Here is a 15309-nt window from a genome sequence, read left to right as displayed (position 1 = left end):
TTAAAACTAAAAACATAAATCACAAGGCATCAGATATTATGATTACTCAATAAATTGTCTGTAGACTATATAGAGGCTACATGTAATTGTTTTATTTTTTGACCTACATGTACATTTAAAGATTGACCAGCAGCAGAGCTGACAGAGACTGTGACACTTGGACATGACATTTGGCTAGTCCTGTAGTATTTCCTCTGCTCTGTAGCAGTCAGTAAAAGCGATTACATCCTGTGGCTGTCTATTAATTTCCCAATACACAAGTACACACAAAAGACAATCCTAACACCCTTAATATCGTTTAAATTTTCCCGGAGAAATTGAAAGCCTTTCAAAAAGATCTTGCAGAACGTTTTGTTTGATCAGCGACACACACAGACACTCAATAATGTACATAATATCCTTCCTTTTTATGTAATGACCATCAATCATGATTAGCTATAAATTAGTATCTGTATATCATATTTATTGCCACGAAGTCCTGTTTAGTTACATCAGAAATTGAAATAATTATTCATAATCGCTCTCAGTGAGTCACAAGGACGACATGCTTCAAACATCCTGCTCCTTGTACACACAGATGTCATGTGTGATTAAAAAGAAAGCATTAGGGGATCAAACGGTATGTAAAATTATACAGTCAAGTCACTGAAAGTATTCAGTCAAGTTAGAAATATTTGTAGCTTTTCAAATTCCTAATTAACTGAACAAAAAACTGAAGCTATGATAATACCCCTGTATATATATTCTGTTCGACAATTCAGTTTATCATTGATAATTTCATCATTAAATCATATATCAGTTAGATTCTGACAAATTAGTAATTAAACCCTTCATTCACATGTTACATTATGTACACAGATTCATCAATTAAAATCCTAATACCTCATCACTTAATGTATTTCATAACTATCCCCCTTCATAACATTACAAACATTTGTTACCTTTAAATTAATGACCAACATTTACACTGTTGACCGGTCACACACGTTATTGGGACTCATATTGACAAGTCGTGCAGCTATACACATGTACGAATTATGTGCATTACAAAGTACACATGCACTTAGTAATGGTAATACAGGATGTGTTCATTCAAATTAGCATTATCGAGTAAAATTCTACCATTCATGAATGTGAAGTGTGAAGTCTTTTTTCTTTTTACAAGATGCACTTCCAATACTGCCATTAGACAGATGAGCTGACAAGCTGGGTGTGTCCTTTTCTGCAGGGGACATGTTCTTATGATCTTAGGCCAACCAAATTAAATCTACATTTTATATTAGGTTAATTTTTCTTATGCTACACAAGGAGTGAAAAAATAAACAGATAAGACTTTCTATATACTTGAGAAGACCATTTGTTTATCATGCATCAAACCAAACAAGGTCTGCACGCCCACTCTGATGATGCCAACAAAACTTCCGAGATTATTCATTAAACTTACTGATGGCATTAGAACCAGTATGTCACAAACGTGTCTTTAAACTCTCATCAAAATTATGAAAAACTAAAGAATTAAACAATAAATTTTTGCTTCAAAATTACTATTCATCTGATTTTTAATTTGCCAAATCTAATTTTTAACAAGAGACCTACAGGACTTAATGATCACCTGAATACCATAGCCCATACATAGACCTGTCATGGTGTCTCATATTCGCATTTAAGCCACATTCTGGAGTCTTTTGTGCACAGGTTTATAATCTTTCAAAACATGCATTCATTTCCCATTCAAATACATAGAGGGAAATATGAAGTTTGAAGCCTTTAAATCAGCCCTTATTCAACCCCACCCACCCACCCATCACCCAAAAGTGAATTAGAGGCCATGAATATTGTCATAAGCATTATATACTCTATGACCATTTTGACTTTGCCCTCTGCCTTGAATCAGTATTCCTGCCCCATGAATCATGAAATTTCTAATTTAAGTATATAGCTACATGCTTACAGTTTATTGCTACAATGCACAATAAATCAAACAGATTTCTAAAATAGAACACATACTATGATATGGTAAAGTTAGCCCCCCCCCCCCCCCCCCCCCCCCCCCCCCCCCCCCCCCCCCCCCCCCCCCCCAAGTCTAAACTGGCCATTAAGGCCATGGATATTTTCATAATCATTATGCACAAAAATAATAGTCAAAATACATAAGATTAAAGGGGATTTCGAAATACTGCAGAAGTAGAGAAAAGGATTTTCTAAGATTTAATACATTTTCACTATACAGCCAAAATGGTTTCTGAAAATTTTGCAAAATATATGGGAAAACAGTTCAAAACACTGATACATGTATTTAAGATGCAATTATCACATTAAACAAGAGCTCCATAAAAGTGGGCCATCTCCCCACAACATGGTATATTTCCAACAGTTCTTTCCAAAGACCTTATTGTCCTATATAACTTTTAAACCAAACAAGAATCAAATCCAGTCAAAGTCTTGCACACATTTCCCTCAAAATCATCTTAACATTAAATTTGTACAAAACAATTTTCCATCTAACTGTGTTAACTTTCACATTTGACAATGAAAACCAGTAAGAGACAAGTTCTTTACTAAAAATGTACCATTCCTTAAATCTGATATCTTGTACATATGGCCAGATCTACCCACTACAAACACTTAACATACACAATATAGAATGAATTAACAAACAGACAAGCATGCTACTTTATCCCTTAGCAACTCTGTTGCAAGAAAATAAATATCTCTATTCCGTATGTAGCTTGTAAAATGAGTTCTGATAAATTGAATTTTTGTACACCCTGCTGAAGCTGGAGGTAAATAAAGTGACATCACAATTAATGCAATATGTATCTACACACAAAGAAAAAGATTTAATGACATTGGTTCCTTAGAATGTGTTCATCACTATTCAATGTTATGTGACATCATGTTACTTACACCCAGTTCGTAAAACGTGAAAAATATCTTATATGAAAACACTTATTTTAGTTATAACATACAACTTCAAGATATATCTCCGTACAACCTTAAATGGACCTGGGTAACGAATAGTCTGCTAGAATGTTATGGTATCTGCCTATTTATAAATGATGCATGTGTATTTATTTTTCAAAATTTAGCGCAGTTGCAGGCAATGGGTTATTGGTGCAGCTATGAGGCAGTAGTATGCTATATAAATACTGTATTAACAGCACATATAACACTGACCAATAATTAGCTCACTATAAAATATTTAAATTCAATGTTTTGGTTTTTGATATCTTTACAAATTGCAGTGATAGCCATTTCCTCATGAATGTGATGTAGTTGTGATCAATGTGTAGGAATCTGGATCTACATGGAAATAAAAGTAGAAATTGTAAATACAAACAAGAGATGTTTGTAAAACACATATGCCCCCCATGGTGCAAAATTGAAAAGGGTTATACACACACACATCATTTAATTGAGAGTAGTATCATCAATTCAAAATATTGAGCAGACAATATCTTCCTATGTCAAGAGTGGATTGACCATGTGACCTAAAAATCAATAGGGGTCATCAACTCCTGAAGATGTACCAGTGTACCAAGTTTGATGTCTGTCAAGCAAAGGGTTCTCAAGATATTGAGCGGACAGTATATTCCTATGTACAGTTTAACCCTTGACCTTTGACCACGCGACCTCAAAATCAATAGGTGTCATCTTCTCCTGAAGATGTACCAGTGTACCAAGTTTAATGTCTGTCAAGCAAAGGGTTCCCAAGATATGGAGCAGACAGTATATTCCAATGTCCAGTTTGACCCTTGACCTTTGACCATGTGACCTCAAAATCAATAGGGGTCATCTTCTCTTGAAGATGTACCAGTGTATCAAGTTTGATGTCTGTCAAGCAAAGGGTTCTCGAGATATTTAACGGACAGTATATTCCTATGTCCAGTTTGACCCTTGACCTTTGACCATGTGACCTCAAAATCAATGGGGGTCATCTTCTTCTGAAGATGTACTGGCGTACCAAGTTTGATGTCTGTCAAGCAAAGGGTTCTCTAGACATTGAATGGTCAGTATATTCCTATGCCCAGTTTGACCCTTGACCTTTGACCATATTACCACAAAATCAATAGGGGTCATCTACTCCTTAGGATGTACCAGTGTGCCAAGTTTGATGTCTTTCAAGCAAAGGGTTCTCAAGATATTGAGCAGACATTATATTCCTATGTCCAGAGTAGATTGACCCTTGACCTTTGATCTTTTGACCTGAAAAACAATAGGGATCCTCTTCTACTCATAACTAACCCACATATGAAATATCTTTATCATCAAGTGAATGGTTCTCAAGATATTGAGCGGACAACACATGGTCTACAGACCGACCGACATACCGACCGACCGACCGACATACCGACAGGTGCAAAACAATATGCCCCCTCTTTTTCAAAGGGGGGCATAACTAGATGTGTTGACACAACATGAATGACCCCGCCTGCAGTCACATCAAATGTAGGAAATCCATCAAAGTATAGCATTGAATGAGGTATTTAGATTGTATGAAACACTTATTTTGTACAATGTGGAACTCAATAACAATCCTTTTATATAAATATGTTTTAACAGCCATAAAATAAATACATATCTTATAAAGGGGCACAACTCCATCAAAATCAACAAACTGGAACAACCCAAATTTGACCTGTAACTCATCAATATACACCTGCATACAATAAAATTAGTTCAATATCTCCAAAAGTTAAAAAAAAAGTCAGGAAAACTAGTCATAACAGTAATTTTTCTAGGTTAAAGGGGCACAACTCCATCAATAATCAACACACTGGAACAAAACTTAATCTCAATCTGCAATTAATCAATATACATGTACATCTACATACAAAACATCAGATCCATATCTCAAGGTGTTTAGAAAAAAAAAGTCTGGAGATCTGGTCGTAACAGCAATTTCTCTACATTAAAGGGGCAAAACTTCATCAAAATCCAGTGCATCAGAACAAAACTCAATCTTAGTCTGTAACTCATCAGTCATCAATATACACTTGCATACAAAAAATCAATTTCAAATCTCGAGGCATTTAGAAAAATGTCTGGAAAACTGGGTGTCACGGAAGGACGGACAAGGGTATAACTATATGCTTCGACCACTTCGTGACAGGAGCATTAAAATAAACTTCATTTTAGAAAATACATGAGGGAATGAACTGTGACACTTCATGCCAGTATGCTTCGTAGTGTGTTAGCACTTCATGAAAAGTCTGCCGGCATGAAGCGTTGCAGTTCACACCCTGAAATGAAGTTTATTTCTTAAATATATATATATTGCTAAAGTAAGTTCAGACAAAGCAGATCTTAATCTAAACTATCCTGTAACAAGGTATGTACAGTTTGAAATCTGAATCTTGCAGCAGCATGGTGGAAATTAATCCCATGCAAAATGATGTCTAACTCATACTTCCTGTGATTTTTTAAAAAAAATCATTGAGACTACAATTTCGGTTTGGTTTTTCCCCCTTTTTACCATATAGAGTACATTGAAAAGCATTACTTCCCTTTTTGCAGGTAAATTCATAAAAACTATATTTCAAAATGAGGTAATCCTAAACTACTTCAAACCATAATACTACTCCTTCCTGAAATCAATAATCCTATAAAGATTCATCCTCCTAGGCTTCAATGTTCACAATATGTGATCAGTCATGTTGAACATTTTAATCAGGGAGGTTAAGGTAAGGTTTGCGACATTTTGACAGGTAGCGAACAAAGTCATATTGCATATCAGTAAGTTCAGTAGAAATTTATCTTTTAAAAATTGACTTTTAAAAAAAAAATTGCCCGTGTCTTTTTTTGACCAGATGGGCTTATTTTTGTGATGTTTTACATTTTGGGGATCTTTCTACAAAAGGGAATACTAGTGGTATAAAAACTACAAGAGGCAAACTTATGGAGTAAAAAGCTGGTAGAATTTTTAAAAAGAGTATTATCTATAAGATTATACTAATTGGTAGCAAAATGTTATATTAAAACACAAAAAATAGCACTTTTTATATCTTGAATAAAATTTAAATTGGTTGCCATGACAACAAAAATGCACATTGAGCAGCTTTACAAGGTCTACGTCAGAAAACTTTTACTTTAAACATATTATTTGGACCATAAATATTTAGGAAAGCATACAGAATTACTACCCACCAGGCTTTGTTTCCATGGTAACAGATTAAAAAGAATTATTTCATTTATGCGATTTGTCACTTTGTTTTCTAATTGTACAACTTTTGATGAGTGCATTGAGCATTTTCATGAATAAGATACAATTCCAGCCCAAAAATGATAAATGATATTTATTTGTCAAGTATTGTAGTATCACATTTATTAGAAATTGAGATGTTGAGTTGGTTATTTTTTGTTTGTTTTTTCTATATTCAATACAATACAATATTTTCAATATCCCGGCGGGTTTTCCACGGTCCTGCTTCGACATAAATTAATTGTTACATTAGCCCAAACCTGTCTTATGTACTACATCTTTGAAATAAATTCCTTTCCTTGTTCCATTGCTTGATGTTTGTTTACATAGTTGAACATACAACTGTAACCTTCGCGATAATATAAAGCCGGGTCAGTGGTGGATCTAGAAGGGGGGGGGGGGGGGGGGGGGGGGGGGACGGGGACATAAAGTTAGTAAAACTGACACTAACAAAATTAAAACTAATTAAGATATACAAGAGAAGACCCCTTTTTTATTATTCTTACGTGATCATATCAGTCGCGTTTTCTACAGTTCATGTGATAAATCGCTCTATCAGTCGATGTTATATAGCATTGATATATAAAGAGAGCATTGTCAGGTTTATTTTCGAAAATGCTTGTGAATGTCATAAAAATTCCTAGCTTCGTTAATGTTGAACCTCGTCTTTGAGGATACTATTCACAAACAAACAATGATCGATTATAACAGCATCAAAATAAATCCTACTTTCCCTAGCAAGATTCGCAGAGATTACATGGTCACAACATAATTTTAATGGAAATTAACCGTAGTGCATACTACATATGTACTGTATATATAAAAATTGTAGACTTTTATAATATCAAAGAAAATAATTTATAAATGATCATTTGAGAAACATTATTATCATTTTGTCATAGAGATTTACACATACGCTGCTTGACACCAGTAGTAGATAACAAGTAAATATTGTGTCATTTTCCCTCGATACAACTATGATGTGACACATTTTTTCATTATGACGTCATCAAGCGCGAAGTGCATTGAGGTACATCAAGAGTTATTTCCCTGTTGTTGCAAACTTACCTTAACTTTAATAAGAGAATACTTTAAAATGAGAGAGGTCTTCGTTAATTGCACTTAACGACCTCTTCCTAGGGTCTCGATCACTCTTTTTACTGTACCCGTATACACAGTACTAAAACACCTTTAGTAAATTCACATTCATTTGATTGAATTGTATGTATAAAAAAAAAAAAAAAAAAAAATAATAATAATAAAAGAAAGACTTTTTTCCGGGGCCATACAAATTAAACGAGCTTACTTTTGATCTAAGCCTTACTTTTATTGAAGGAACAAATTGGGAAAAAGTGAAACTTAGATAAACAAAAAAGAGCTTCTGTTGGCCCTGGAGAAAGGACTTTGAAACGATTAATCTATACATGTACTATAGTAACATTGACAATGGAGCATGTATTGACTTATTCTCCGTTATCTTTCACTTTCAAATTGGAATGCCTGTTTATTGTTTTTATAGATTATGTAATAATATTCAGTGTTTATCATCATTTCTTTTTAATCTAATTTTCATTTACAGTTTATCTAGCTATTAAAATCAGAAGAAAAAGTCCATGGCATTCATTGAAAATGAGTTCACCCGAGAAAAAAAAAAAAATTCTGATTTTTATTCATATTGTATTTTCAAAATTTTTATTACAGAAAGTACAAAGTACCCAGTAAGAAATTGTTTTTGAAAGTTTTTCTAATCTAAGCTCATTAAAGACACTGAAATAAAATTTCGTCTATATTGGTATTTTCCCCATAAATAGCAATCCTTAGCTATTCATATGGACCACCATAATTACTATCGTAAAACTCCAAGCAGTTTCATTAATTTTCATTCAAGCAATCTAGCTAAATTGTTATGTATTTAGTAATTCAGTATTTAGTATTTTTTTCTTCCAAAGCAGACAGGTTCTAGACCAATTTCATTCAAGTCTCTCTCATACCATTTTCCCTAGACAGTCACACCTTGCTGATCAAGTATGTGCGGGAAGTGACATGTGTGTTCCCAGGTCATCAGCATCAAACAGACAAAAGTTTGATCACCTAAGAAAACACAGGACACACAGTTTAGGGAATATTTTGATGAAAAATTGTCCTGCTTGAATTCTGCTTGGCTTACATTTCTCAATTGCATGAAAATTTTCAACCTTACAAGGAAGATTGACATACATACAGGAGGTTTTTCTTTTTAACCTTTTTTTTGTTAGAAAAATGTGGGAGACCCAGCAGAATATGAAAGGTATTTGCTATACATAGATAAGATCCCAAAAGGAAAGTTAACTGGACTTTTTTGCATGTTTTAACAGACAGACAGAAACCTCATAATACCATTTTATCATCGGTCTTAGACTGGAGCATAAAAATGAAGTTACACCTGGTAATGGATCTGAAAAGGTTAGGTCACATGCAGCATTGGAGCATGATTAACATGCATCTCTAGAAGTATAGTTGATAAGGAATGAACTTGCTCATGATATTGTATCTGGTTACTCATCAAGAGAATACTGTATATGACACATGCAGTATACAAAGCATGACTTCCAGTACATACAGCTTTGCTTACTTGGGAATAGAAGTGCTTCAAATGGTTCACCTTGGACAAAGACATTGATAATGACAAAGAAGGGCAAGACATACAGATATTGATACTGACAAAGAAGGGCAAGACATACAGATATTGATACTGACAAAGAAGGGCAAGACATACAGATATTGATTGTGACAAAGAAGGGCAAGACATACTGATATTGATAGTGACAGAGAAGGACAAAACATACAGATATTGATAGTGACAAAGAAGGACAAAACATACAGATATTGATTGTGACAGAGAAGGGCAAGACATACAGATATTGATTGTGACAAAGAAGGGCAAGGCATACTGATATTGATAGTGACAAAAAAGGACAAAACATACAGATATTGATAGTGACAAAGAAGGACAAAACATACAGATATTGATTGTGACAAAGAAGGGCAAGGCATACTGATATTGATAGTGACAAAGAAGGGCAAGACATACAGACATTGATAGTGACAAAGAAGGGCAAGACATACAGATATTGATTGTGACAGAGAAGGGCAAGACATACAGATATTGATAATGACAAAGAAGGGCAAGACATACAGATATTGATAGTGACAAAGAAGGGCAAGACATGCAGATATTGATAGTGAAAAAGAACAGCATATTATACAGATATTGAGAGTGACAGAGAAGGGCAAGACATACAGATATTGATAATGACAAAGAAGGGCAAGACATACAGATATTGATAGTGACAAAGAAGGGCAAGACATGCAGATATTGATAGTGAAAAAGAACAGCATATTATACAGATATTGAGAGTGACAGAGAAGGGCAAGGCATACTGATATTGATAGTGACAAAGAAGGGCAAGACATGCAGATATTGATAGTGAAAAAGAACAGCATATTATACAGATATTGAGAGTGACAGAGAAGGGCAAGGCATACTGATATTGATAGTGACAAAGAAGGGCAAGACATACAGATATTGATAGTGACAAAGAAGGGCAAGACATACAGATATTGATAGTGACAGAGAAGGGCAAAACATACAGATATTGATAGTGACAGAGAAGGACAAAACATACTGATATTGATTGTGACAGAGAAGGGCAAGACATACAAATATTAATTGTGACAGAGATCCTTACACCCAGGGCAAAACATACAAATATTAATAGTGAGAGCGAAACTGACATTTGGGGCATGGCATACTGACATTGATAGTGAGAGAGAAACTGACACCCAGGACAGTATACTGACATTGATAGTGACAAAGAAACTGACACATGGGGCATGACAATGTCTCCATTTCATAAGCCCCCAATGGCATAAGTTTTCCCTACTTTAACAAAGTCAGATGATTTCTGTCAATTTAATGAATGTCAATAATATAATGCGTATCCTTTATTTCCAAATGTAAGCTTTTGACATGCAAATCCTTCTGAGTTACTCACAGCTATAAAATAAACTCTGTATTTGAACCTTTCGACAGGTCAATGCGTGTAACTCAGTGCTGGTAAATAAGTGCATACCTATGTTTTCAGACGTGCTGGACACAGAGACTGTACATGCAGGTATATCTGTGCTATCATGCTTCTCTCTCATCTCAGCTGATGACACACCTGACAGAAATAGGACAAAGTCACAATACATTTTGACTAGTAATGGAAATGATCAATATATTCATTAAATACTGTAATACAGCTTTACCAGCATTGTTTTATGTGTAAGATCTAAACACTGGTTCACTCCAAAATATTACAACTAGGGTCATCATTAACTGAGTCCTCATCATCTCACTGAATGATAGTACACTTAGTCTAGGGTCATCATTAACTGAGTCCTCATCATCTCACTGAATGATAGTACACTTAGTCTCTATTATAAGGTGGTTTTCAGTACTTTCATTCCTCTCTCTGTTAACTGCAAATATCTTAAATACTATCCTGAATGGATTTAAAAACAAAAGCATTTTTATCCAGTGCCCTTACGCAGTATCAAAATCATAGTAAAAGCTCAAACATTGCTTGAAACCAAAACATATCTTGGTAAAAGCCTGAAGAGCTCACCTCAATGAAGGCAATTTCTAAATGGGGCCAAGATGCACAAGACACATACACAATAAATGCATTGGCATTAGCCATGATAGCATTTCCCTATTTCTTATACTCAATGATTCTTAAAAATAGGAAATTAAACAAGGTGACACATATGATATATGAGTTGCGATATGATAAAATATGGTTTGAGTATGATAAATGTTAAAAGATGCATGAAAAGCATCAAACATTTATTCATATGATATCTTATAAATCATAAAATAATACAGCACCATAACACAATATGAACTTCTGATATACATTATGATAATGTATATACGAGAGAGAGAGAGAGAGAGAGAGAGAGAGAGAGAGAGAGAGAGAGAGAGAGAGAGAGAGAGAGAGAGAAAGAGAGAGCAATAATGAGTTCCAACAACTTTATCCAAAAGTATTGGATCCACACAAAAAAGGATGAAAGGTCTGATATAAAAATAATATAAAGCACTAACATGACCAAAGTCGGAAACAATTATATTGTCAAATTCTTGGTAAGATTTCTCCCTTCCTCAGGACAAATGGAAAAGTTTTGCGTGAGTAAAAAATGTACAAAAAAAGACTACATGTACAATTCTACATATGTATATACCCAACAAATTACATGTTTTTTGTTTTTGGCTCGCTAATCTAAATCAATAACCTTTTCAAGAAGCGAATTAAGACATGTTCTATTTGTCCAATGTGTAATATACATGCATATGAGATGTAACTTATTTATGTTGTCACATTATCATTTACTTGTTGACTGTGGTTAAGGGTAACACTAATGCTGAGGGATTGACATATTGACGCCCAAAGTGAAGGAGAGGGATTCATATAAACACCAGCAATTATTTCCCATTAAAGAGGTACATGTACATGGCCCTTTATTTGTACATACTTGAATTCCCTTAAACTGAGGATACTCTATGGCAAGTTTAGCTGAAAATAACCTAGTGGTTCTGTAGAAAAAGTTTGGGGTGGGGTGGGGGGGGGGGTGGGGGAGAAGAAAATTTAACAGATGACAAACAATGTATAGATTTTGAGCAGAACGATCAGGTGATCTAATTATTGACTATTCATTAGTTTTACTGTGTTCGTTGTTTATATACATAAGATATATAGAGAGAATACATTACTGAATACAGTGGAACCCCGTTATTACGTTCCCCCTTTATTACGTTAGTCCGCATATTACGTTGGAATTTCAAAGCACAAAACCATTTCTTAACAAACCTATATACATGTAAAATAGACCTCGTTATTACGTTGTCCTAAAATGCCAGGACTCGGTATTACGTTGTAAAAATTCCGACAAAAATGTAATAAACCCCTAATTATTCAATACTGATTCTCAAAATAATAAGCCATTCACATCTTGACTGCCTGAGGCAGTCACTACGTAAATTTCCTGGTCTGTTTGGGGATAAGAGACGCTTGACTGATCACGCTTCGATAGATCTAGCGACATCAATACAGGTGAATACCCCGTATAGAAGCCAGTGATAAACAATTAAATAATGTTTATTTAGAAATTGTACTCTATTTTTCATATTTTGATAATCAAAGAAATAATTTCTCAACCACCTGCGTGTTCAGCATAGTGTGATTACCTTCGCTATTAAAACTCTATTCACGGACAGCTTTGGTACCAAACAAGAAAGACAAGATTTATCGTGGCAATGTTACAACCGCTTGGGTAACTGCTTGGATATAGATGACTAAAGGTGTTCAATTAAAAAAATTGTTCGTTGTTTGGACATGCAGCTTGGGTGTTCGTAAATCTCGTCCATACATACACAAATCTATCGGCCGATTCGTGCACGGCATTTACCTCAGTGAATATTTTAAAATCCCTTGATGCGCACGTGATTTTAGTGCCATCATTTAGCGTTATAAATGAAATCTTCGTGCATCATTATATTTTTTTATGTGGATTGCGCTTAAATTGTTCTCCGTGCATGTTTATCGTTGGTGAGAAGTGTGTAAGTGTTGGGTATCGTGTGCGTTTTGTGTCTATAGTTTTGTTGTTTTTTGGGTGAGATTTTTTTATTGTATTGTGTAATTAGAGAACTTAATAAAAACGATGTTTTGTTATTTTTTTAATACGAATGTTGAATACGAACCGGAACGAGTTATTGAGAGAAATTTACATGAACGCATTGTTTTACAGTTTAACAAAATGGCGGTCCAAATGAATGCAGAAAAAGCAATGTTTATCAAAACATCCTTATGTATCCTACACCGAAATAGAGAAAAGGGATAAGAACATGAAGAATTACGGACATTAAAGATAAGATGTAAATAAAACAAAGTATCATAGTCTTTTAAACAAAGAAACAGTAAAGATATATTCACACCTCTTCAAGGAGTACCAACGGACGATATACAATTTCCAAATGATATTTTTAACGGATTTCACTGGGAACGTTTATTACGTTGCCCCCGGTATTACGTTATTTTATCGTGACAAAATGGAAAACGTAATAACGGGGTTCCACTGTATAACAATATACAAAAGGTCAACAGTCTACAATGCTCACTTGAGCCATTTTGCTGATACAAAGATCTTACTGGACTATAATACATGTAAGCCCAGTCCTGCTACTGGACCACTAAATATACTGCAAGTCTCAGGGTGCTTGCATTTTATTCTAACTTTTCACAACTGATACGGTCTACAGGCTTCTAAGTCTAACCACACCCAAAAAGTTGAACCTGCTCCAAAAACCTAGTCAATCAACTGGAAATACATGTATCTAGATCTCCCATCATCTGAGAAGAGTATGCAAGTTTGGCCCACACATGGCCTTTTACTTGGGGAATGCAACCAATTCCAAAAACTATAATCTGCTTCAAAACCTTTAACCTGGTCAGCATCCAAATCCTATGGACCACATTCAACATCTGAAGCTAGTTGAGCACATCACTGTACAGGTAATTTCCATGGATGTTTAGTCGAGGTAGGGCCTATGGGAATTCAATTCCACTGCCACCCATGCAAATGCCAGTAGTAGAGCATAACTTCTCTCCAACTTTGTCAAAGTGAGCTAATATGAGAATAGACTTAGGGTGGCTATTTATTAATTATCACTACAACAAGCTATGTACAGAAGAGATCTGTGATCAGTAATTTTAAGAATACCGTATAGCGGGTTTATTCTGCGGGTCTAAAATTTGGCAATTTGCTGGCTCAAAGGTATGCGAATAATTTTAGCGTAATAAATTTTGGTGGACAGGGAAGAGTTATCTCTCTTGCAAATATTTGGCAAGTAAAATTTTGGCAGAAAGCTATCTACCTGCTAAAATAAGCCAAATTTATCACCCCATGGAAAAAAAACCCACTATACAGTATTAAGTATAATCTCAATGATCAGCTGGTAGAGTTATATAGAATCTCAGTAATCTGCTTGCTAATACAAAACAACAGAAAAATAAGTTATACCTTTCAACCTCTCCACCAGATCTTTGGGATCTGCCAGGTTGCCATCACTGTTGCTTCTAAGGTAGAGGGCGGAGTCTGAGGCGTTGGATGGCTGACGGGAATGAGAAGGGGAGGGTTCTCCACTCAGGGACCGCTGCTTGTTCAGGTCCGGCCTTGACTTACCACCACCAGCACCTAGCAAAAATAGAGGAACAATTCTTTGTTTAACTGATGTTAATATTACATGTATGTCAATGAATTTAAACTTTTTTTTTACTCCTAGTCTTTTGGTTTGAAATGATCTAAAGATTACAGGCACTTGGCAGTCTCACCTATAAATATTTTGACACAAGCTACATGTATGTGTCATGTCTTAAGACATGTAAACATGTAATGCAGTAAATATTCTGAATCAGAACATTTCTGTGACATCATCTGTTGTTCTACAATGTCCAATAATTCCCACACCTAATAAACATTTTATGTCCAAAAGTTACCCAGCTGTTCCATTATTTTTATTGATGATGAAACTATTTTATATACTAAGGGTACAATGATTAACCATGAGACAGTATATCATGGTAATATTATGCAACAGTTCGATTCACGATTCTTTACAATATGCCTCGGTTTGGTATTCTCAATCGGGATTAATTTGAACCATCCGATTTGTCTTTAAAGGTGCATGGACACGATGTGAGCTGAAATTTTCCAAATTTTATTTTTCCATTTTATTGTTTATAATGCTTAACTAGAGTATTTCTAATGGCCAATCAAAATTTGAACATCACTTGTTGAGTTACAAGTGAGATACAGTACTCACAATTTTTTGTTATGTAAACAAGGCTCCTGTCATATTTTTGTTTACACAGATGGTGTAATAGAAAATAGCATGTTTAAAACAAAATAAGATGTAACAAACACTAGAAACTATTTAATTGTGTTCAGAATTAACTTGAAAATTGAAAAAGAATTGCTTTAAACGAACATTTACTAGTATATTTAACCTATGTAAACAATAACATGGC

At 34.7% G+C, this 15309-nt stretch overlaps 1 protein-coding gene and 1 long non-coding RNA gene across 9 annotated transcripts in view; one reads left to right on the top strand and one right to left on the bottom strand.

The window, feature by feature from the left end:
• Positions 1–15309, bottom strand: part of LOC125652816 (ral GTPase-activating protein subunit alpha-1-like) — a 64738-nt gene that overhangs the window by 34170 nt on the left and 15259 nt on the right. For 6 of the 8 annotated variants that reach the window (XM_056165460.1, XM_056165461.1, XM_056165464.1 and 3 more), the window contains 2 exons: positions 14303–14476; positions 10315–10404 (listed from right to left, as the gene is read on the bottom strand). In XM_056165460.1, the coding sequence (XP_056021435.1) occupies positions 10315–10404; positions 14303–14476 (264 nt within the window). The remainder of the gene's footprint in view (positions 1–10314; positions 10405–14302; positions 14477–15309) is intronic. The other 2 variants (XM_056165462.1, XM_056165466.1) reach the window with 1 other exon arrangement.
• Positions 402–14777, top strand: LOC130054756 (uncharacterized). The gene is made up of 2 exons (XR_008803070.1): positions 402–619; positions 14322–14777. It is a non-coding gene; the product is annotated as an uncharacterized LOC130054756 (long non-coding RNA).

This window comes from Ostrea edulis, chromosome 5 (assembly GCF_947568905.1).
Source record: "Ostrea edulis chromosome 5, xbOstEdul1.1, whole genome shotgun sequence".
NCBI classification, from domain to species: Eukaryota; Metazoa; Mollusca; class Bivalvia; order Ostreida; family Ostreidae; genus Ostrea; species Ostrea edulis.
Note: the sequence above shows the minus strand (reverse complement) of the source record. Positions and strands in the feature narration are given on the sequence as shown.